This window comes from Armigeres subalbatus, chromosome 3 (genome assembly GCF_024139115.2).
Source record: "Armigeres subalbatus isolate Guangzhou_Male chromosome 3, GZ_Asu_2, whole genome shotgun sequence".
Classification (NCBI taxonomy): Eukaryota; Metazoa; Arthropoda; class Insecta; order Diptera; family Culicidae; genus Armigeres; species Armigeres subalbatus.
Genome location: NC_085141.1, coordinates 396404090 through 396430094, shown reverse-complemented (window position 1 = coordinate 396430094; position 26005 = coordinate 396404090). Strand labels below are relative to the sequence as shown.

The window sequence follows — 26005 nt, the reverse complement described above, 5'->3', positions numbered from 1 at the left end:
TCCCGCGTTGAAAGTTATTTGGCGAGATTTGCAAAATGAAATTAAAAAACGTTTCGCTATTCTGAGAAATACCAACTTTGAGAATAATGTCTCGAAGTTGGATCCCAGTTCGAAACCCTTTTGAAATTAACGAAAATTCTTAAAAATCTCAAAAGCCATTTCCAGCGCTTAAAGAGGAAATAAAATTTTATTAACAAATGGCGAAAAGGCTCAAAAACTTGCTCAGCAGTTCGAGAGTGCCCATAATTTTAGTCTAGGTCTCACTAGTCCAATTGAGGATTAGGTTACACGAAGCTTCGAAGACATTCTCAACCAAGATAATGTTTTTGACCCTTCGTTGGGAACTAATTTGGATGAAGTGAGATCTATTACTAGAAAATTTAAAAATATGAAAGCCCCGGGCGATGATGGTATTCTCTACATACATATCAAAAAACTTCCCGAGAGCTCTTTATACTTTTTGGTTAATTTATTTAACAAATGTTTTCAATTGGCATACTTCCCAGATAAATGGAAAAACGCCAAAGTTGTTCCAATTTTGAAGCCGGACAAAAATCCAGCTGAGGCTTCTAGTTATCGCCCAATCAGTTTGCTTTCTTCAATAAGTAAACTGTTTGAAAATATTATTTTAAATAGAATGATGGTTCATATTAATGACAATTCTATTTTTGCTGATGAGCAATTTGGTTTTCGCCATGGGCATTCAACCACTCATCAGTTATTAAGAGTTACGAACTTAATTCGGCTCAACAAATCTGAAGGATATTCGACTGGAGTTGCTCTTCTTGATATAGAGAAAGCATCTGACAGTGTTTGACATGAAGGTTTGATTGTATATTTGATAAATTTTAATTTTTCACTCTACATTACTAAACTGATCCAAAATTATCAGATCGCTCACTTCAGGTAAATTATCAGAATTCGAAATCTGATAGATTACCTGTAAGAGCAGGTGTTCCCCAAGGCAGCATACTGGGGCCCATATTGTTTAACATTTTTACTTCTGACTTACCACCAGGGTGTCAAAAATCTTTGTTTGCAGATGACACAGGTCTCTCAGCCAAAGGGCGTAGCCTTCGTGTCATTTGTAGTAGATTGCAAAAAAGTTTGGATATTTTCTCCACTTACTTGCAAAATGGAAAATTTCCCGAATGCTTCCAAAACTCAGCTTATAATTTTCCCACATAAACCGAGAGCTTCTTATTTGAAACCTTCTAGCAGACATATAGTCACTATGAATGGGGTTAGAATTGATTGGTCTAGCGAAGCTAAATATTTAGGACTTCTGCTAGATCAAAAATTAACTTTTAAAAATCACATTGAAGGCCTTCAAGCCAAATGTAACAAATATATTAAGTTTCTATACCCACTTATAAACAGAAAATCAAAACTTTGTCTTAAGAACAAACTTTTGATTTACAAACAAATTTTTAGACCAGCCATGTTGTATGCTGTGCCAATATGGACTAGTTGCTGCAATACCAGAAAGAAGGCACTTCAGAGGATTCAAAATAAAATTTTGAAAATGATTCTGAAGTTGCCTCCGTGGTATAGTACCAATGAACTTCATAGAATTTCTAATATTGAGACATTGCAACTAATGTCCAACAAAATCAGACGAGCTCGATGATCTAGTGGCAACCGCTTCTGCCTTATCAGCAGGAGGTCGTGGGCTCAATTCCAGGCTCGACCCTTTCCTACTTTGTATTTCTATCTTAGTTCTTTCTGTGTTTAAGGTTCTACCAAAACGGTTCATACTGTTATAACCTTCCACACCTCCTCCTTCCAAAACCTCCCGTAGCACCTATGAGAGGTCGTAGAGTTCTCTGCATCTTTCTTAATTAGGTGTCCAACTAACCATCCTTCCCTTCCTCAGCATTCGCAAAAACGTGGCCAGGACAAATCTCGACTATTGGAGAGTGAAATGCTTCCATCTAAGAGATAGTGATTAGTCCCATATCAATATCTGAGGTAACGGATGAAAGTATTGCTACTCTCATACAATAGTCTTGGGTTGTACCACTTACGAATTTGTGCGAAATGCTCAATGCTAATGCTAATTGCAACAAATGGCCAATAAAATAATTTCCAATTTAAGACAAAATCGTTGCCACCTTCTATTGCAACGATTAGCTCCTTGTACCCTTGGTATAAACTATGTTAAGTTTAGTTGAAGTTGAAAACATTGTAATTCCTACAATTGAAGTTGAAAACATTGTAATTCCTACAACCAGAGGAAAAATTCTAACTGCCAGAGGCAATTGAAATGTATTAATAATACCTAAAAATGTAGCATAGCAAATAAGGATGATAGTGCAAGGCAAATGTTCCAAGGTTTAACGTTCCATGTTACAGAAACGACAAATATCATTCTGAACCTGACCAATATTGTTCAAATGAGATCTACTCGGATAATGCCGGTTATTAGACCAGAAAATGTGCAGCTTTCTTATTGAGCTGTAAGAGCTTTTCGGTTACTGAAACATTGGGAATTATAAATCTTTTTGATTGAACACACTTTTTGGCGACCAACCAGTTGGTCATTAACCTTTGTGCTTCCCAGGATTTCAATTCCATTTTAATGGCACAGTATGATATACCGCAGAAAGGTTCTGGGCCAATAAACTGTGTGCTTGTTCTGCAAGCTCGTCTGTATTTTCATTACCTTCAATGCCACAATGTTCCGGAACCCAGTACAGATTTACGGAGTACTCTTGGCACTCCTTGCGCAACGAAAGAATGCATTCCCAGACAACTTTTGACGGACATTTAAAACTACCCAAGTGCCGCTTGACTATCCGTGAAAATACAAATATTAGCATATCTATATTTTCTCTCTAGACAGACATTAGTATACAGTCGATTCTCTACATCTCGATATTCTTCATCTCGATATCTCTCCCATCCCATTTAGCCATCCGTATAGAATTTTATGGAACCGAATGGAATTTTATGGTACCTCCGAAGACAGGATCATTTCTGTAGGCAAGTTTTCACCACACGTTATTTCTTTCGACAGGCAAAGATAGCACACGATAGGAAGAAAGTCGTTGTAAAACACAACCATCATGGGTTGCAGCAAGCGAAAATAAGGGTAGGAGCCTGCACATTTCAATCCATAATGCCATTAATCCATCTGGGCGTGATGATCGACGATAAACTGAATTTGGCGAGCTACGTCGATTATGCATGCGAAAAAGCTTCATTTGCGATAAAATCTTTATCGCAAATATGATGTCCAACAGATCGGCGGTGCAAAGTCGGGTGCAAAAACTGGTGTCACATTTTCTATAATCTGAAACGATATACAAACCAGCATGGTCTAAAGTGGTCCAAATACAAGTAGGGTTGGGGTACTGGTAGTATCGATACCAAAAATCCCGGGAATACCGTTGATTTACAGTATCGGAAATACCGATACTGGATGCCAATGAAAAGCAGTATTTTCAATACTAAAAGAGCAGTAAAATTTATTTCATTTTGAATAAAAATAAAGTACATATTGAAGAAGTGGGAAATAAATTCTTCAAAATGACAAACATGACAACTTAAAATTTTGGATTACATATGTGTTTTTTGTTATTCACAACACAAAAATTTCAGTATAGTTATTAGAAAATTACCGTAATTCGAGTACAATCAATCAATTGTTTTGATTTAAAAAAAGAAGATAAGTATCTTCCTCTTGATATAACCAATGACTTAAAAAATCGATACCAGATCTCAATTAATCTCGGTCTATCAATTAATAAGCTACACTAAAAAAAATTTATGTTATTTATTATTAATATTTCTAATACTTTTTTGCCAAAGCAGGCGCTTAATGATATGTATAAGAAAAAACTTATACATCGCATTAGTCACATACATTCCGAAGCTTATAGTTTTCATTAACTTATGAATGTTATTAGTATTTTTATATTGGATCATTCATTAGGTGGCATAATGTAGAGTATAAGTATTTTCGAATGGTTTTTTACCATAACATATAAGGTTATTTTTTTACGTGTAGTGATGAAATTGATCAATTACTTTGAATTAAATTGGAAGAGTGAAAAGCATATTAAATTTCGGGACAGATTTCATGAAGAAATGAAAAAAAGTCTTTGGTAACCAATGCCGAAGCAGCTTCAGAATTTTCTTAAAGTCTCCAAAATGTTGAGGACCAAACTGTTTTTGCGGCCATGCTGTCATAAAAATGTTCAAAATGTCAAAACTGAGTTCTGTTCATAGCTTACAGCGATTTTTTTATAAACCAAAAAATACATAATTTATTACCAAAGAAACAATTAGTTGCGTATTTTAGTGACTTTGTCGCAGCAAGCGTAGAATAAGAAGATGACAGCTGCTCGTTGCTTCAGTATTGAAAGTGGTACCTTTGAAAACGCGAGGTGGAACAACATTGGAAAGTTTGTCCTCAACGTTAATCGATTTCACTTCGAGCTTGAAGTCTCTCTCTATCTCTCTCTCTCTCGCATACCTAACTGGCTCTTAACGTTCTGTTGAACGCGTTTCCGAAACACTTGCGCTCAACAAACCTGCAGAAGGAAGTGCTCGTTCCAAGTACCCAGGTAGGTACTTCAAGTATCCAAAAATGTGTATTTATTAAATCTTCTATATATAAAACAAAATTGGCATTCGTACGACCGCGCATCACTCAAGAACAGACAGCCTAACTTTTGCTAATTCATATTCGTTTTCTTCCTCTATTTACGGTGAAACTGGAAAAATTTATAAATAAAAATCCAATATCTTCGATGAAATGGTTTTTCGTACATTTCGTACATAAATTTCAAATCTTGATCGTTGTATATATAACACGAAGTTGGCATTATCAACTAATAATGGAAAGATCGATATATGCAAATTTTTGTGTGTGTACTTAACTACAATCAAACCTCCATGAGTCGATGTTCTATGCCTCGAGATCGACTCATGGAAGCAAATTATGCCGAATATCGACTCATGGAGGTTTCACTGTAATAAGAAACATGTTATTACAAAACTATAAAAAAATGAAAATCATTCTGAAGAATCAATTTGTTTTCTAAATAAATTATGTACGCAACAAATTGTATTAAACAAAATGATAAATTTTTCGGCGAGACAAAGTTCGCCGGGTCAGCTAGTTTTACTATATATATTTACTATATATCTTCTTCTTCTTCTTCATTGGCATTACATCCCCACACTGGGACATTGCCGCCTCGCAGCTTAGTGTTCATTAAGCACTTCCACAGTTATTAACTGCGAGGTTTCTAAACCAAGTTACCATTTCTACATTCGTATATCGTAAGGCTAACATGATGATACTTTTATGCCAAGGGAAGTCGAGTCAATTTCCAATCCGATAATTGTCTACACCGGCACCGGCATCGAAATAATTATGAACCACATAAGTAAATGAGAACCTTTTTATTGTTCTGGTTTTGTATATTAAATAATAAGAAAAACCTGCCAAACGATATTTTTCTACATTTTCTGATTTTGCTACATCAAATATTAATGTGTTTTATTGGTTGTATTATATTTTATATTTTTCTAATATCGGTCAATGGATTTTATCACAAACAAACAGAGCATAACATGATAAAATCAGTTTGGAATTAAAAATGGCATATTTTCCCAAATCCAACAAATGCATCGAACAATTGCATTTACATACTTCCTTGACTTATCGATAGATACGCGTATTTCGACCACAACTGTAAATATCATTTTAAGTGTCTCGATTTGACTCAACTCGAATCCAGTCAAGTGCCACATACAATAGACGAATTTACAGTTGAAGTAAAACAATTTTCATCTAGCTACCACACGTACCAGCTATTACAATCATATAGAAATTTACGAATTGGTCCCCTAAGCTTGAAAATACAACAGATATCTTTTCTATTTGTTCATAAATAATTTAATCTATACACAATGCATAGGTTGTCAGTTTCAGCGAAGCATCTTGCCACAATAGTTCGTCAACAAGTACTGCAGGGTACAAGACTTGTAGCAACAATCGTCAACAACTCCACGTTTTCTCAGTTCAAAACGATCGTGCATGGAGAAAGCATTAACATCGTCAACATCTGGTTTTTCGTTGGCACTGATGGGGTCATCTTTAATCCTGAAAAGTGCTTTCATCCATTTGATTTTATGTTTCATGTTTTCCATCGAACGAAACGTTTGGTCGTCAAACGGTTGATCATCAATTTCAGGCGGATGGTTTGGGAACAAAACATGACGGAAGTCGGTTACTTCAATCACTTGACCTGTTGAGTGATAAACACGATAATTTAGTTTTTGTATATCCTTCGAAAAAGTACTCAATCTAAGCTGGTTATACGTTTGCTGGGACGGGGAGTTGGAAATATTTCGCAGTATGCTGACAGCGTGTCCGTTAGCACCTTGCCGCAAAACCGTTGTCCCTCTGCGGGATTGATACTACTAGAAAGGATCCCAAAGACACTGTACACTAACAACCACGGCGAAATGTTGGCTTTCGCTAAGTGAAAAGCCATTTCTAGCATCAATTAGTTAGATCTATTCTTTCTGTCGACTGGGGTCATCCTAATGGTGGCTGGTAGCTTTTATACTTTTATACATCAATGCATCTCAAATGCTGTTGTTTTGTTGTGCCTATTTATATCCGCTGCAATGCATCGATGATGTGGAAAATGATTGCTGACATAAGTTGATAGCAGTACGGGAACAGCGTCTAGTCAAAGGTTCAAAGACAGTTTGCTTAGCAAAAAACAATCATAAGTCAATATCGAGTCATAGAACATCGACTCATATATTTTTTGATTATTAATATTACAAACAATAGGAATAACTTTTTTCAATCCTAAAAAGTAGGTCATGGATTACGTAGATTATTACCATTTATAAAGTCCCCAGTTACCTAAAACTGTGTGTATTCAGCTGTGTCGGACTACCAACTTGAACGGATATCAAAATATGAATCATAATCAGTCATCACCACACATTAATTTTGCCCATTGTCAATCATGTCCTACATATTCCATGTAATTCCAGTTTCCAGTACTTTATAGTGGGATTGGAGACTTTTTTACGCAATAACGCTAATTCTAAACTCAAAAATGTGTCCTGAAATAAGTTTACGAAATACAAAAGTTGCCAATTAACTTGGATTGTTGTTGTTCAATGACTAAACTTAAAACTGTCCAACAAATTTAGAATTTAGAAATTTTACTTACAACATTTATAAAATGATATCAAACAAAAATATTTAATCTAATTGTCAAAGCACACCAATTAAAAACCCTGATCATCCACCTAGTGCTGTTAGTGTCGTTCTCGGGCATTGGATACACAAAAAAATTAATAAATTGTGTTTTGCGTATAAAAAATAGTCTTTTGGTCATAACTTATGAGTCCATGATCTGATCTGCCCAATTTTCAATAGCAAAAAAAAAACACACACACACACTGACTCAATTGCATGTAAAAAAAAGGTGAACGCACGATTGTTTGTTTTTTCTTAATAGATTGAACTACAGTCTTACGGGTGAGGTGGAAGAATCGCAAATCGTTAAATTTGAGTGGATCTGAAGGGACTTTGCTCATGTTTTCCAATGGATCTCAATAATGCATAACTTATTATGAATTAATTGTAATGGTAATATTCGTTCATTAATGTACTACAACAGATTATATGAGTAATTTTATGAGTGAGGCCATTTTGCCCCGGGGGTGCGTTGTGCACTGTTCTCCCCTAGTGAAAGAACTAAACACGGAGCAGTGCAAACAAAATTGAAAGATAGTGAACCCTGAACATTTCAATGCGGTGTTCCACTTGCATATCTTTAATGCACTTTTTCTATGATTCATGACAAATAAGTGCAACGAAGACATCATCAAGGGCTCACCCAATATGTGCTGTCTTTAGTTGCCAAAGAGAAGCGTTATTTTAATCAATTTCAATCATCTTTCAAAAATTCAAATTTTTAGAGCTCGCACTGTGTGACATTGTTGTTTGTCTAACCAACCATCTGCTTAGCATAAAGCTAAAATGTTAACGCGTCTCACCTGTTTCAACCCAGGGAAGGTCATTCTTGGAATACACATAGTAATGCATATATTGCTAAAAACGTCTCGAAGATATTACTGTCACGGAACAATACCTACATAAGTAGGTATCATGTGACTAAAGAGTACACATTGCCTTGCATTAAATAGTCACATTGTTAAAGTTGTAAGCATGTTTAAAGTTCAAAATATATGGAAATCAAAATCTCTAAAAATAATTGGGGAAAATAAGCACACTAGAATTCTATTTAATTCCACCACTTTATTGTACTTTTGACAGATACGTATTTCGACCTCAACAGTAAGGTCGTCTTCAGTGTCTCGTACTTGACTCGACTTGCTGGATGGAATTGTACAAATTCGTCTTAGGGTCTGTTCACAAATTACGTAACGCAAAAATCCAAGTTTTTGACCCCCTCCCTCCCCCTCGTAACAAAAAGTAACATTTTTGGTACCCCCTCTCTCCCCTATGTAACGCGTAACTGTGAAAAAAAATCCCTTCTCTGAAGCATTTTGGGTTTTGGTATTTTTTGAACACTAATAAAATTTGCGATCATAACCATTTACATAGTTTTGCGGAACTGTGGTGTTGAGAAATACAATATTTGCTTGGTATTTTTACGCATATCAGTCCCGCTATGTTAACATGCTTGATTTCGATAATGACTAATATATGATAACGATAAACAGCCATTACTTCAATCAGTGATTAAAAAAAAGACATTCAAATAAATTTTTATTCGCGTTATGCGTAACATTTGGTAGTACCCACCTCCCCCACCTTTTAGAGTAACAAAGGATAACGCAAGGTGGACCTCTTCCCTCCCCCCAAAAGCGTTACGTGATTTGGGAGCAGACCCTTATGACATGTAAATACATTCCACTACAAGCTTAAAATAATTTTCGTATCACACTAGAATACTTTTTCATTATTTTTCAATGGAATTGTAACTGCTAACTGGGGGTTGATGAAATGGGCAAACGGATCACAATGATGAACGGATCAGATTTGAATCATTCATTCTAAGGATCGGGATCTTTCAACCGGATCAGATCCCTAGAGCAAAATGCAAGGAGAATTCGAAATAATGAATCTTTAGTCATTCAGGCTCACACTTTTGAACCGTATTGACAATATCTTCACCCTTTCTTGTTTACAAACGTATGGAGTACAAACAATGAACTTTTCATTTTGTCATTTACTTACAAATGGTCAAATAATTTGCTGAACTGGTGAACCGGATATTTTAAAAAATGATCCACGAATCATTCACTCACTTCAGAGATCCGGATCTTTTTAACGGTTCCGGATCTGAATGCCCATCTCCAGTTGATATCAAGGTGCATACTCTCAGGAAAAACCTGAAATACCGGGAGTACTCAAGGAACATCATTTAAATCTAGGGAATTTCAGTGAAATCAGGGAAGAATCATTTCATAGCAAAATTTGATTTTGGCAGCTGATTGTTTGGAAAGCTCTCCTTTTTAGGTGAAGTTTTATATATCGTTATTAAGGAGACTTTCAGCTGGCTCGTCTCGTAATAAAAAAACGATTCATAACGCCGTTTGGCATAATGGTTATTTGGAGTATGTAATAGTGGTGTAATCACCGACTTCGGAACTATTGCAAAATATGTTCAATTCTTTATAATAATTGCCTTTTAAACATCATAAAAGAAATGCTATTTTTCAAAAAGTTGTGGATTAAAGTATGAATTAAAGACATAAAAATCACTGCTCGGAGGTACGTTAGTGAATAAAATTTCAATTTTATCTGCTCTTTCCCCTTATTATCTGGGTCAGGAACAAGATCAACCTTGACATATTGTGTATAGACGACCTACAAATGACAGAAACTAAAAATAGCTTTCAATTATTGTACACAGGATTTTGTTTTTACACGATTTTTTTTCGCTCGTATTTTTGATCGTGTGACTTCAATTTGCCACCAATCTCTTCGCAACATGTTTCAAAAAATCCAGAATAAATCGAAGAAAAATCACATGACAATTAATATACGTTAAACATTTAGGATGAGTGGAAATTTGAGAAAATGTAAATCGTGTAAAAACAAAATCCAGTGTATTCACTTGGTTCAAGAAAATATGATTCGTTCTTCAAAAAATGCAATCGCCCGGCAGAAGGAAAGAGAGGATATGGTTCTTTATTTCAATTCAGGCATTTGCTCGGCTTAAGCTTAGAAATTAATAATGTAATAGTTAAAATCTGAGATTTGAGACAAGGGAAGATATGACAATATGATTCCTTCTATAAAAGTTTTGTTTACTTGATGTTAAAGCATGCTTCAGTCCTATTTAAGAAGAGATTTTTTTTCCTTTCCACTAATTGTAGTTCTGCACAAACTGGTAGTAAGGATCTGGGAAACTGTACAGCTACCGAAGGTGTGGAAGGAGGGGGTCATATTCCCCATCTACAAGAAAGGAGATAAGCTGGAGTGTGAGAACTTTCGAGCAACCACCATCCTTAATGCCACCTGCAATTTGATATTCCAGATCATCTTCCGTCGTCTCCCAAATAACATTTCAAGTTTTATTCCGCTCTAAGAATGGTTTTCAAGATCAATTCTCACTTAACTTTTCAAAAGGACCTAAGTAACATTTTTTTCATGAATTAATTTGAATACTGCAATCTATAGCTTTCATCTTGTTCTGTTGATTGCGCTATTCAAATTAATTCATGGAAAAAAAGTGACTTAGGTCCTTTTGAAAAGTTATGCGAGAATTTATAAGATCTTACAATAAAACCGAATAATACACGGCAACCTTATGATGACCACTATAAGAGTAAGATATTGCCAAGTGGCCCTCTCCAGATAACCACTATAAACCTGTTATAAGAGCATTTAGAAACCCTTTTTAAACCACCCGCAAAAAGGGGAATTTGGCTGCGGCAGCTGTCAAAATGTTGCTTTGAAAAAAGAGAAACAAAACTTTGCAGAAAAATAATAACAAAATGGATTGCTGATGAAAATTATGATGATGACAACAAACTATTTTTTTTTTAGGTTTATTGTTCGATTCAGTACCATTGAAAAGGAGTGCGCGTCCGATTTTATGGGCAAAGCTGGTGAAAAAATAAGGTTGAACACCACGCGCCGGCAATATAACGTAGTTCAGAGAAATAAAACGAAAATATTTATTACCACAACGTCTAGGATGTCCACTAAATCGATTAGTACTTTTGGCCAAATTAGTATTAAATAAAATTATTTATCAGAAAAAGTATGACCACATTATGACCAAAAATTGAAGCTTTATTCGAGCGTTGAAAATTGGATTTATTACGCTCTTCAACACAACCATAGATCTATTCATATGGTCAATAGGCATTTGACGTTTGAAGCTTTTTTCAACAGATTTATGAGAGCTTTATTGATAGCAATAAGAGCGTCAATAAAACTGAGCAATTAGCTTGGTGATTGCTGCCACAAGTCCGCAATAAGAATTAGATAAATCCAAGAAGCATGGAAATTGTTACTTGGGCTGTCACCTATAGTGAATAAGTTCATGGGAAGTTATCAAGCTGGCTTCGTTGACGGCCGCTCCACAATGAACCAGATCTTTACTGTACGGCAAATTTTAAAAAAAATGCCGTGAATTTGAGGTCCCAACGCACCATCTGTTTATGGATTTCAAGGCTACATATGACAGTGTATAGACCGCGTAGAGCTACAATTATGGACGAAGACAGCTTTTCAGGGAAGCTTACCAGACTGATAAAAGCAACGGTGGATGGTGTGCAAAACTGTGTGAAAATTTCGGGCGGTTCGTTTAGGCTTACCATATGGTGGAAGGCCACGAACACGCTGGCTACACGCGGTGGAGTCGGACTTGGAGACCCTGAACGTGCGGGGAAACTGGAGGAACATCGCCCAAGACCGACGATTATGGAGCTCTACAACAGAGCATAAACAGTAGACCTCTTCATGTTTTCAAAAAGTATCAAAAATTCAACCGGTCAGCCCAGCATCACAATTCTTATGCTAAAATAAGTCTCCTGTCAAATTTTCAGCTAATTCGGATAAAATTTCGAGGTGGCTGTTTTTGAGCTACCAATTTTGGGAAAAATCTAACAAGAGATATGAACGTCGAAAACTATCGCAACAACCTCTATACGGAAGCTTTTGGTGTGTTCTACAAATCTTGTGAACATTGCGATTCGTTCCGTTCACGTTTTGTCCATGTTAAAGTGATTTTCAAGCTTTTAAGTGCATTGTTCGGGCTGCGTCCTGACAGCTCGAAGAATTTTTCACTTTTGACTGTTGTTGTTTGAGCTATGTATGACCCGCTTACTTCGATTTGTTTGGCAGCACGGATGTGGGAGCTTTGCAGAAAGGAGAATTTTTAGCGCGCATGAAGCTGGGAGAAAAAGCTTTGTGTGCGATCAGTTAGCATTCAGCGTCCGTCGCGATCGGGAGCAATTTATAATCGTTATTAATGTTACCAAATCTTTGTTAAAAAATGGAGCAGTAAATCTAGTGTTAAAATTAAGCTAAGTGTTTTATTTAAGAAGGATCTCCGTATTCCACTTCGTACCTACCCCGATACAGTCCGCTACTCGACATAAAATGGTCCTACCGAACCGGATGTTCGATAGATGTTGAGCGAAGTTGAATTTCGGAAGAATTGATTCGGTCGAAAAAGTGAAAGTTCAAGAAGATTCGGCCGGAAAAGTGAGAATCCTGCCATAATTTGTTGAAAATCTCATAAAAGTGAAGAAACGAGGTAATGACGCCATCTTGGCGAAAGTGAAGTGGGAACAAGACGCCATTGCGTTCAAGTGCTAGATGAGCGTGGAAGACGCCATCTTGATAATTGGTGAAGAATAGTGAAATGAAGTGAGACCACGAGAGCACCTTCCGCCCAAGCATCGTGATTATAGACTTGGCTGTTTTCCATGTTTGGTTCGGGCAAAAGGCTCGAAATGTTCCGGTGAATCTCTGGTCATGACTAAGAAGAAGGAAAAAACCCCTCAAGTGGTAGCGGCACAAGGCCAACAGACACCCAACGTTAAGAAGAATAAGAAGCAAACCAACTTGCAGGAAACGATGGCGCAGGCTGAGCAGACAAACGTTCTCGTCCATCGTCGCGGTTTGGCAAAAGGTAAGCTAACTAGACTTTTCAACAAACTATTCCTTGAAAACGAAGAAGAACTTCAGTTAGATGAGGCTGAGGTGCGACACTACATAAAAAGGTAGAGGCAGCGCACAAAGGGTACAACGACCTTCATGAAAAAATTCTTGCGTTAGTCCATGTCGACGACAGGGAAGAGCACGATCAGCATTATGTTCAGTTCGACGAACTACAAGATGAGATCTCCATTAAGCTGGAAGAGCAGTTGGCCAAATGCTCTGCCACTGCAATCGCGTCTAGAGCTACCTTTGCCCCATCTCAACCTCATGCTCCCATATTGGTTCACCAGCCTCTGAAAATTCCAATTCCTACCTTTGATGGCCGCTACGAAAGCTGGCCAAAGTTTAAAGTAATGTTCAAAGACCTGGTGGACAATACTCCTGATCCTCCTGCTGTCAAGCTGTACCACCTGGATAAGGCTTTGACAGGCAGTGCTGCTGGTATAATTGACGCAAAGGCCATCAGTGAAGGAAATTACAATCATGCTTGGGAGATACTTGAGGAAAGGTATGAGAACAAACGTCATGCCATCGATAAACACATCCATGGCTTATTGAATCTCAAAAGGTTGTCCCGGGGAACCTACGATGAGCTGAGAAATTTGCTCGACGAATGCTCGAAACACGTCGAAAGTTTGAAGTTTTTACAACAAGCACCCCTATTCTTGTTTACGGACGAATGAAACTTTCGAACGAATGCAGTTCGTTCGAATCGTTTCCCCATTTGATTTTGCTGGCGTAAATGAGAATGCGCATCAGCTTTCGTTCGAAAGCACGTTCGTACGTAAACAAGAATAAGGGTGAAGAATTTCTAGGAGTATCGGAGCTCATTTTGGTCCATGTGTTGGCATCCGCCTTGGATAAGGATATCCGACGTCGTTGGGAACACACGGTCAAACACGGTGACCTACCCGGGTATAATCAAATGATGAAGTATCTCAAAGAGGAGTGCTTCACCATGGAAAGATGTGATGGTCCATCCATGAAACAGGGGTTCTCACAACCGAGACCAATCAACTCTGGAACTAGGACAAGCCAAAAGTCTTTGGCAGCTGTAACGAAGGAATCGGAGTCAAAGTGTGATTTCTGTGGGAAAGGGCACCTAAACTTTACTTGTCCGGAGTTTAAGGGATTAGCCGTTCCACAACGTCTTGCAAAGGTCAGGGAATGCAATGTGTGCTTCAATTGTCTGAAGCGAGGACATCGAGGTAGCAACTGCTCGTCGGATAAAACTTGCAATCGCTGTAAGCGCCGCCACCATAGTCTGCTACACGCCGAGGACAAGTCGAAACCAATAGTGATTGAAGAACCACAATCGAATCCAGCAAACCAACCGATCCCAAAGAAGGAAGATCAGCAGTTGAATCCGCCCGAAGAAGCCACATCTGCCAGCTGTCGCAGCGAGAATGTTCCCTGCCATCAAGTGCTTCTTCTAACAGCTGTAGTGGACATTATTGATAAAAACCAAAAAACCCACCCGTGTCGAATTTTATTAGATAGCGCCTCCCAAGTCAATCTTATTTCTAATCGTATGGTCCAAGTTTTGGGAATGAAGAAGTATCCGTCCAACATCGTCGTAGCAGGGATTAATGACACCAAGAGTCAAATGTCAAGCAGCAGTATAGTTCATATCCGATCGAGGTATTCCGGTTTTAGTGCCAACGTGAAGTGCTTGGTGACTGACAAGGTTACAGCTGATTTACCATCGTCAACGGTGGACATCATAGATTGGGAAATTCCACCCGGAGTCCAACTTGCCGATCCATTGTTCTACCAATCTGGAAAGGTAGACTTGTTACTAGGCAACCAATTATTCTTGAAGCTTCTATTGCCTGGTGAAGTTCAACTAGCGGATAATCTTCCATGTCTTCGAGAGACTCGGCTTGGTTGGGTCGTCGGTGGTGTTTGCAATGACGCGAAGTATGGTCCCGTAGTTTATTCGCATTCACTCACACTTGACGAACTGAATCGCTGCGTTCAAAAATTCTGGGAAGTTGAGGAAATATTGAGTGCGGCTCCGCCATCAGAAGCTGAAGACTGTGAACGACATTTTCAAGAAACTCATCGTCGAGATGAAACCGGGCGATTTATCGTTCAATTGCCTTTGAAAAAGGATGTTGCTGAGTTAAGTGATTCCCGTTCGATGGCTCTTAAAAGATTCTTCATTCTGGAGAAAAGACTCGAACAAGATCCTGAGTTGAAGCGACAGTATGCCGAGTTTATGGAAGACTACGAGCGGCTTGGGCACTGTGAAGAGGTCAAAGAAGGCGATGATCCCGAAGGAGTTAAATGGTACCTGCCACATCATGCCATCTTACGTCCGTCGAATACCACCACTAAATGCCGAGTGGTATTCGATGCATCCGCTAAAGTGAAGGGCTTATCATTAAATGACATCATGATGATAGGGTCTTTGAACCAGTGTAACTTGGACGAGATTGCACTTCGTTTTCGATTTCCTCGCTACGTGTTGACTACGGACGTAGCAAAAATGTATCGTCAGGTGATTCTGGAGAAGGAACATAGGCGTCTGCAAAGAATATTCTTTCGCCTGAATCCATCGGACCCGCTTAGAGTGTTGGAGTTAAAAACTGTTACGTATGGTACAGCTTCGGCACCATTCCTTGCAACCAGAGTGATGCTACAGTTGGCACTTGATGATGAAGACAAATATCCACTTGCAGCAGAGATCATAAAACGTTGCTTTTACGTGGATAACGCACTTTTTGGCTTTGATGACTTGGATGAAGCTCGTGAAGCTCAGTTGCAATTGATCCAGCTCTTGAAGGCAGGTGGTTTTCATTTACACAAGTGGGCATCAAACTGTAAACAGCTTTTGAGCACGATACCACTATCAGATCGTGAAGAGTTGGTCAGCATTGAAGGGATGGGTGTGAATGACGTCATCAAAACGCTTGGGCTGCTGTGGAACCCGGCCGATGATAAATTGATCTTCGTTGCAAAGCCGTCTCCTGGCATAGATAAACCGACGAAGCGTCAAGTGCTGTCGTTGGTTGCAAGCATGTTCGATCCGTTGGGACTGGCTGCTCCGGTGATTCTCGTTGGAAAGATGCTAATGAAAAACATATGGAGTGAGCATATTGATTGGGATGAAGAATTAAGTGAAGAATTAAAAAAGTGTTGGAATTACTTCCTAAAGTGCTTGAGTGATGTGAAGAATATCCAAATTCCTCGTCAAGTAGTGGCACAAGGTGCAATCGCTTTCGAACTTCATGGATTTGGTGATGCGTCTTTGGAGGCGTACGGAGCTTGTGTCTACATAAGATCGATTGTTCCTGGGGAGCCATATGAGGTGAAGCTTTTGACAGCAAAGTCGAAGATAGTGCCAAAATCGGTGTTGACTATTCCGCGTAAAGAACTTTTAGCGGCGTTACTGCTATATCGTCTGGTGAAAAAGGTGATGGTCACGTTGAAGATCTCTTTCCGGCGTGTTATACTATGGTCGGACAACCAAATAGTCCTTGCGTGGCTAAAGAAGAAACCAGAACAATTAGAAGTGTTTGTAAGAAACAGAGTGTGTGAGATTACCTCTAACGGTTCTGACTTTGAGTGGTGTTATGTAAACACTACAGACAATCCAGCTGACATTGTGTCACGCGGGCTTCCTGCTGCAGAGTTGGCCGTTAGTGATTTATGGTGGAATGGTCCAATGTTCTTGCGAGAGGAATTTTGCGAAAAAGTGATTCCAGAACCATTGCTGGATGAAGATATTCCTGAATTAAAGACCGCTGTCGTCTTGGGCACGATGGTGGAACTGGAATGGTTACCTGTGTTCGAAAAGTTTGAAAGTTTCCGTAAGCTTCAGCGAGTAGTTTCTTTTGTGCTGCGTTTCTGTCGGAACTGTAAGGAGAAGAATAAGCAGAAGCGTATCATTTCATCGTTCCCAACTATAAGCGAGATGCAGAATGCCTTGAAGGTAATTGTACGTGTGGTGCAAAGCCATGAGTTTCCAGCGGAAGTTTCTAATCTGGAAGCAGGTGAGTTCTCCAAGAAACTTAAATCATTGAATCCGTATCTCGACGATGGGGTTTTACGAGTGGGTGGTCGTCTACGCCACTCAAATCTACCGTATACGACCAAGCATCAGTGGATTTTGCCAAATCGAAGTTCCGTAGTAGACAGCCTCATCAGGTGCATCCATCGTGAAAATTTGCACATTGGCCCGTCTGCCTTATTAGCTACTTTGCGCAGACAATTTTGGATTGTGCATGGTCGCTCTGCGGTGCGTAAAATTACACGTGGCTGTGTCCGATGTTTCAAGGTCCATCCAAAGGTTGCTGGGCAATTTATGGGAGATCTTCCATCAAGCCGTTGCGATCGAGCCCCGGCATTCCAGAAGGTGGGATTAGATTTTGCCGGTCCCTTTCTAATCAAGCAAACACATAGGAAGGCTGCACCAGTTAAGGGATATGTTTGCGTGTTTATCTGTATGGTGACAAAGGGAATCCATCTCGAGGCTGTCGAGAATTTGACTTCGGATGCATTCCTCGCTGCACTTCATCGATTTGTGTCTCGTCGCGGCATTCCGGAAGAGGTGTTTTCGGACAACGGGACTAATTTTGTTGGCGCCAAGAAGGAATTGCGGGAGTTGTCCAATCTGTTTAAGGAGCAAGCAACGGAAAGGAAATTATTTGAATTTTGTCAACCACGTGAAATTAGTTGGAAAATGATTCCACCCAGTTCACCTCATATGGGTGGGTTGTGGGAAGCTGGTGTGAAGAGCATGAAGGCCATATTGAAGAAAACATGTAACACCGCTTCCCTAACCATGATGGAATTTTCGACATTGCTATGCAAAATTGAAGCTCTGCTAAACTCTCGGCCACTTTATGCTCATTCGGAAGATGCTATGGACCCGGAACCTCTCACTCCCGGTCATTTTTTGATCGATCGTCCGTTAAATGCAATACCGGAACCGACATACGAAGAAATACCAATCAACCGTCTATCCCGCTGGCAGTACGTACAGAAACTTCGAGACAACTTTTGGAAGCGTTGGTACCGAGAGTACTTAGTAGAGCTACAGGTAAGAAGCAAATGGACGAAACAGGCTGCCAATGTTCGTCCGGGGATGGTGGTAATGATAAAGGAGGACAACTTACCGCCTCAAGTTTGGAAGCTGGGAATCATTCAGAAGACGTTTCCTGAAGCGGATGGATTGACACGCGTCGCCGATCTTCAGACTCGATCTGGAATTCAAAGACGTCCAATACATAAGCCGGCGCCGCTTCCAATCATGGACAATTGAAGCCTGCTTGAAGCCATCGCCGGGGAGGATGTTCGGGCTGCGTCCTGACAGATCGAAGATTTTTTCACTTTGAGCTGTTGTTGTTTGAGCTACGTATGACCCGCCTACTTCGATTTGTTTGGCAGCACGGATGAGGGAGCTTTGCAGGCAGGAGAATTTTTAGCGCGCATGAAGCAGGGAGAAAAGCTTTGTGTGCGATTAGTTTGCATACAGCGTCCGTCACGATCGGGAGCAATTTATAATCGTTATTAATGTTACCAAATCTTTTGTTAAAAAATGGAACAGTAAATCTAGTGTTAAAATTAAGCTAAGTGTTTTATTTAAGAAAGATCTCCGTATTCCACTTCGTACCTACCCCGATATAGTCCGCTACTCGACATGCATAAAAATACTGTTTCCCCCAAAAGTCATTGTTCTACAAAATTCTTGAGTTTATGACAAATGATTGTTAATTTATTATATTATTATTCCTCTTTTTACCCAGGAAATTTGAGTAATATAATTGCCTATGTGCGATTTACCGTTAAATGCTTAAAAATCAGAAGCTGAACATTTGTAATAAATTTGCACGTTAAGATTTCTTCAAGCAAGTTGCTCGAATCAAACATAAATTAAATCATATGATATTTGATGCTTACAACAAACGACTTCCAAATTTTGTTAAATTCATCATATGTCTGCATGATTTAAACATTGAGTGCATTGTAGTAACAAGTGAAAACGAAGCTTCTTTGTTTGAACAACTTGTTTGAAGAAATCCTAGCGTGCAAATTTATGACAAATGTTCAGCTTCTGATTTTAAAGAATTTAACAGTGAGTCGCACATTGGCAATTATATTACTCAAATTTTCAGGGAAAAAAAGAGGAATAATAATATAATAAATTAACAATCATTTGTCATAAACTCAAGAATTTTGTAGAACAACGACTTTTGGGGGAAATAGTATTTTTAAGCACTTTAAAGCATGAAAATCACTCTAACATGGACAAAACGTGAACAGAACGAATCGCAATGTTCACAAGACTTGTAGACCACACCAAAAGCTTCCGTATAGAGGTTGTTGCGATAGTTGTCGATGGTTATATCTCTTGTTAGATTTTTTCCAAAATTGAAAATAGCCCAAAAACACTAAATCGACTTGAGCCACCTCGAAATTTTATCAGAATTAGCTGAAAATTTGACAGGAGACTTATTTTAGCATAAGAATTGCGATTCTTGGCTGACCGGTTGAATTTTTAATACTTTTTGAAAACATGAAGAGGTCTAGTGTCTACTCATCTGTAAAAACAAAATTCCCTGATTTTTCCAGGTGTTTTACATTAATTTCCAGGCAAAAACAAACGTGCCATATATAGATTTTAGCAGCAAAATTATCAATTCAAAAAAGTAAATATTGCGAAAAATATTATTTTAAAGAATATTTTGGTGGCTTCACAAAACAATGTTGTAAATTATTTAAGAAATTCCTCCAGGAATTCCTTCGCAAGTTCACCCAGAAATTGCTTCAGCCATTCAATCAAAATTCCTTCAGGAATCACATAGGAAATTCCTCCAAGTTTTCCTTTGAAAATGTCTCCATAGATTCCATCAGAAAATCCTCCGGACTTTAAGAATTGCTTCAGATCTTCCTCCAGGATTTAATTTGAAATTTCTTTGCTAAAACTTTAGAAAACATCCCAAGGAATTGTTTCGAAAATTCCTTTAGAGATGCATTTGGCGATTCCTTTACGATTTTTGTGATGGGATTCGGCTTTACAGTCTCAAAATTGTTCAAACAATAATGTTTTAACTGCCCGACGTTTCGGCTGTGTTTGGCAGCCTTCTTCTGGGGGAAATTAGTTTTACTGTTTTCGTTGTTTTGTTACACTGTAATCTTGTGTCGTGTTGTCATTCATGTTTTATATTTTGATTATCGTGGATTTTATCAAAAAATATTGTTTAATTTGTTCGCACTGTCAATCACGGACCCTGTTTAACAGGGTTAAAAATGTTAAAATGTTAAACAGGGTCCGTGATTGACAGTGCGAACAAATTAAACAATATTTTTTGATAAAATCCACGAAAATCAAAATATAAAACATGAATGACAACACGACACAAGATTACAGTGTACCAAAACAACGAAAACAGTAAAACTAATTTCCCCCAGAAGAAGGCTGCCAAACACAGCCGAAACGTCGGGCAGTTAAAACATTATTGTTTGAACAATTTGGAGACTGTAAAGCCGAATCCCATCACTTATATTTAACAGTCGAGACACCATAGAGTTATTTACGATTTTTTTTTCAATTCCTTTAGGTGTTTGTTCGAAAATGTCTTGTGAAAATCCCTCGGAAATACTTTTATAAAATACTTTGCAGATTTCTTCAGATATTCTTCTGATTTTTTTTTAGGAATTTCTTTGGGAACTTGGTTAAGAATTCTATCGGAAATCTCTTTGAATTTTATTTCAGCTGTTTTTTTACTCATGCCTAACGTCCTTATACCTGTTCCCATGACCAACATCTAGTTTGTCCTAGTTTGAGACCAACATCTAGTTTGCTTGGACCTAGCAGCCAAGGTACCGGTACTAAAAGTGTCAAACGGCCAAGTTATAGCCTATTCAGATTACGCCATATATAATCATAAATGTCATGATAAACAACAACCTGATGCCATCCGCATACATTCAAAATTATTTCTCCGCTCTAACATGATATTTATTACGATAAATAATCTAATCGTAATCTGAATAAGCTATTAAGCTTATCGAAGCATATTTTAGCAGAATAATTTTAATGGTTACAGCGCCACTAGCGTTCTATGACTGCTTTACTGTAAAAACCTTCGGAAAATTCTTCGAATATTTGTTGGAAATTCCTTGGGATTTTTGAGGAACTCATTCAGAAGTATCCAAAGGAAAACTTTAGAAAACACCTGGAGGAGTTTTTCCGGATATTTTGCTTTTAAGAATTCTTTGGAAATAGTTCGAGAACACATTTAGAAACTCTTTTGAAAAATCCATTCGGGAATCCTTCGGCTTTTCTTTCAAGAATTCCTTTAGCAAAAATCATTCACAAATCACTCTACACTTTTTTAGAAAATCCCTTCAGGTTCCCTTTCGGGAATTTCCAGAAATAAATTAGAAAATTGCTAATCATTTTTATGGACACTGTGATTTCTTTGAATAATTGAAAATCCTCCTCCTCTTGAAAAAATTACTCTTTTAGTATTTTGTAATATACACTGGATTTTGTTTTTACACGGTTTACATTTCCTAATTTTGCACTCATCCTAAATGTTTAACGCATATTAATAACCATATGATTTTTCTTTGAATTATTTAGGATTTTTTGAAACATGTTGCAAAGACTTTGGTGGCAAATTGAAGTCACACGATCAAAATTACGAGCGGAAAAAAATCGTGTAAAAACAGAATCCTGTGTATGCCTAAGGAATTTCCAAGGGAATACTCAAAGGGATTTACAAAGCAATCCCTAATGGATTTCTCGAATAAATTCCTAGATTTCACCAAGAATAGCTTCGGAAATTCTCCAGGAATTCTTTAGAAGATGGCAAAACGTTTTTTGCGGAACAACGATCCATTAACGTTCACTACATTTTCAATAGATTTGATTGGTATATTTATTCAAATATTTTAAAGGAATTTCACTCATGATCACCGGGTATTGAAATTTCCCTGATTATGTCAGGATTTCCTTGATAATTCCAGGTATTTTCCAGGTGGGGAGAATTCCCTGATAATTCCAGGTTTTACAGGTAGTAAACACCCTGATAAAATATTCACCTTCATAAAGCAACTTCGATCCGAATTTTGACAAACATCGCATGAATATTCAAAACATAGAATGACATAGTCAGACGACTACTCCACCAACTCATTCATTCGACTGTCACTGAGTGTGCTTACTATGTACAGAAAAAAGCATAGTTAGCATTGTTTATGTTGATGTTTACCGTTGAAAGTGCCTCGCGGATGAAAATCGGATTCAGTTCTATGTGATACATTACTTTACTCATTTGAAACGTGTTCAGATTTCAGATTATTTATCTTTTTGTAAAATGTGCATAAATAGTCAATGACTAATATTCAACTGAATATTGACAGTCCAGAGCCGACTATGAATGTGTCTGGAAGTGAGCTGACAAGTGAAGAAAGGTGGAGTTCACAAAAAAGTTTCGATTATTTTACACTCTGCTCTACAATACGCCAGACATAGGTGTATCGACGCTGTAGCCAACCAGGTATCCAGGTAGGTATGGTAAGCTTTGGGATGACCCCAAGTAACAATTTCCATGCTTCTTGGATTTATTCAATTCTTATAGCGGATTTATGATAGCAATCACCATAGCTATTTGCTCAGTTTTATTGCCGATCTTATTGCTATCAATAAACCTCTCATAAATATGCTGAAAAAGCTTCAAACGTCAACCACCTATTGACCTTATGAGCGGCTTTATAGTTGTGATGGAGAGCGTGATAAATCCTAATTTCAAAGCTCGATCAAAACCAAATTTTTTGGTCGTAATGTGGTCAAATGAGTAACCCCAATAAGAATATTTGCATTGCAAAGAGTTTATAAAGGTGTTTAACAAGAGCAACATTTTTCTAATCGAAATTCATGATGGCCATATTGAAAATAAAGAAACATTCCCCTGTCATAAGACGAGTTTAAACAATCCCATTGAATTCCACCACTTAAGTGGTGGAATTCAATGGGATTGTTTAAACTCGTCTTATGACAGGTGAAAACATTCCACTAAAAAGCTCAAAATAATTTTCTTATCAAAGAAACATTTTCAAGACGGTATAGTTTATCGCTGTCATTCATGATTATACAATGTTTTCAACGCGTAAAACACTTTATTGGTTATTGATTTGCATTATAAATATGTTGGGGAGAAATATTTATATTTTCAATGGAGATTAGGGGTTTTGCTGTTACAATTATTTTAAATTTAATGCCCAAAACCACATTATTTTGAGAGCGCGTGGTGTTCAATCTTATTTTTTTCCTAGCTTCCACTATGAAATTGAACGCGCACCTTATTTCGATGGAAGCACATTGTAAAACAATATGATTCCAAAAAATAATATTATTATGTAGTCATCGTCATCATGATTTCCATCAACATTTTATGTTGTTATTATTTTTCTGCAAAGTTTTGTTTCTCTTTTTTCAAAGCTACATTTTTGACAGCTGCCGCAGCCAAATTCCCTTTTTTGCGGGTGGTTTAAAAAGGTTTTCTAAACACTCTTACAAAAGGTTTATAGTGGTTATCTAGAGAGGGCCACTTGGTCATATCTTACACTTATAGTGGTCATCAGAAGGTTGTCGTTTAGTAGTGGGTTTTATTGTTAGATCTTATAAATTGATCTAGAAAACCATCCCTAGAGCGGAATAAAACTTGAAATGTTACTTTGTCTTCCTTTTGGACTACGAAATGGTGTCAAACATACAGTCACTCTCAAAATTGAGCGTACACCATAGATTAGATGAATATATTCGAAAATTCCAAAGGAAATTTAATTGTTGACTCGGTGGTTTTTAATGCATTTCAATATTCATCCCTTCCTTCAATGTATGCGTACATAAAATGGTTGAAATTTTTTCTAAAGTTCATTTATTTGAAAATAATCTCAAAATACGCCTATCAGATGTGACAAAATTGAGCGTACAGCTAATGTTTTTCTATAAAATTTCTTATTATAAACACGATTAATGTATTTTAAAATTGTGTTTTCATGATTATATTTATAATAATAAACATCCGCTACTTAAACATTCAATGTTTTGAAATTAAACCATGTTTTAATCAAAATTGCGAACAAGTAAGATGTATAAACAATGTTATTTAACAATTCAATGCTGCTGGGCAAAATAGATGCTTTAAGATATGGATTTCACCGGCATCGTGTCTTATATATGATAGACAATCGAAATCGAGCGAGACATACGATAAATTTGGGAAAATTCAGTCGGTAAATGATGAAAACAGATGTAAACATACAAAGAAAACGACAAATGTTGGGAACGGCATATTTCAAATTAAGTATAACTTTATTTAAAAGTCGATTTATAGGTAGCTCATAAGCTCAGGACACTCATCAATAATAATATTACTTAAAGCGCAGCACACGGATACATTATAAGATGTCATATCATATTTGAAGACTCAGTCACCGTAGGAACAAATTTGGTTGAATCATTTAAATTCAGCTGCCAAACTCTTAAAAAAGTTTATTTTTACTCGCCACATGGAAATCATCCAATTGCATCCCTTATGGTAACAGATCGTGGAGTTTATTCCAAATTCAATTATGAAATTACGATTTGAGGCTATATTTACAATATTTAATCAGAAGTGCTCTACGGGGTTGAAAAGCTGTTTTTATGTTCGGTACCTTAACATGCACCTTGTACTTTTAGAATTTGACTGTGAATGATTGGATTCAATAATATTACTCTTAATGAAATACCTGAGACAATAATCGAGCTTTAAAACAAATTTAAGTTAAAGAAATTCTAAATTTGAATTATGTCATTCCTAACATTTGTCGTTTTCTCTGTATGTTTACATCTGTTTTCATCATTTATCGACTGAATTTTGACAAATTTATCGTATGTCTCACTCGATTTCGATTAGCTATCATATATAGGATACTATGCCGGTGAAACATACAAATAAAGCATTTATTTTGCCCACAGGCATTGAATTGTTAAAAAGCAATGTTCTTACTTCTCACTTGTTCGCCATTTTGACCAAAACATGGTTTAATTTCAAAACATTGAATGTTTAAGTAGCGGATGTTTATTATTATAAATATAATAATGAAAAACAATATTAAAATACATTAATCGTGTTTATAATAAGAAATTTCATAGAAAACATTAGCTGTACGCTCAATTTTGTCACATCTAATAGGCATATTTTGAGATTATTTTCAAATAAATGAACTTTAGAGAAACAATTTCAACAATTTTATGTACGCATACATTGAAGGAAGGGATGAATATTGAAATGCATTAAAAACAACCGAGCTAACTATTGTATTTCCTTTGAAATTTTCGAATGTAGTCAACTAATCCATACTGTACGCTCAATTTTGAGAGTGACTGTAGCTCTGATCATAACTTACAAGTTCCGATGACAACTGACCACCAGCTAAGGGTTGCATACTTAGCTGGACGGGTAGCCTGAGCACTGTTGTCCTTCTGACATCAGTTAGAGTAAGGGGGTGCGACCTGAGGGCTTAGCTGGTAGGGTCAATAGTGGGCTCTGTTGAACTACTATAAAAAGCTGCATGTGACCGCAAGCAGGCCGTATCAAAGAAACCGCCTATTCCTGGTGTTGAGTGGGATTTTGAACAATCTTGACCTGACTGATCGAGCGTCTGTTTACCAAGGGGGTGCGGCTCCAACATCGTCTGTTCTGGTATCCAGTGGCTGAATATGAAATGCTATTGCCCGGAAGCTAATGTAAGATGGCAGCCCCATCCCGGTGGATAGGGACCTTAGTCCAACAGCTTATTGCTCCC

At 37.5% G+C, this 26005-nt stretch overlaps 2 protein-coding genes across 2 annotated transcripts in view; one reads left to right on the top strand and one right to left on the bottom strand.

Moving 5' to 3' along the window:
• LOC134226886 (NHL repeat-containing protein 2) overlaps positions 1–26005 on the top strand; it is a 333703-nt gene that overhangs the window by 220198 nt on the left and 87500 nt on the right. The gene's annotated exons all lie outside the window — the stretch shown is intronic.
• LOC134223997 (uncharacterized) lies at positions 5367–6545 on the bottom strand. Its single transcript, XM_062703219.1, has 2 exons — positions 6338–6545; positions 5367–6263 (listed from the first exon to the last, which is right to left on the bottom strand). Exons 1-2 carry the CDS (start codon positions 6519–6521, stop codon positions 5944–5946), a joined length of 504 nt encoding a protein of 167 aa, XP_062559203.1. The 5' UTR covers positions 6522–6545; the 3' UTR covers positions 5367–5943.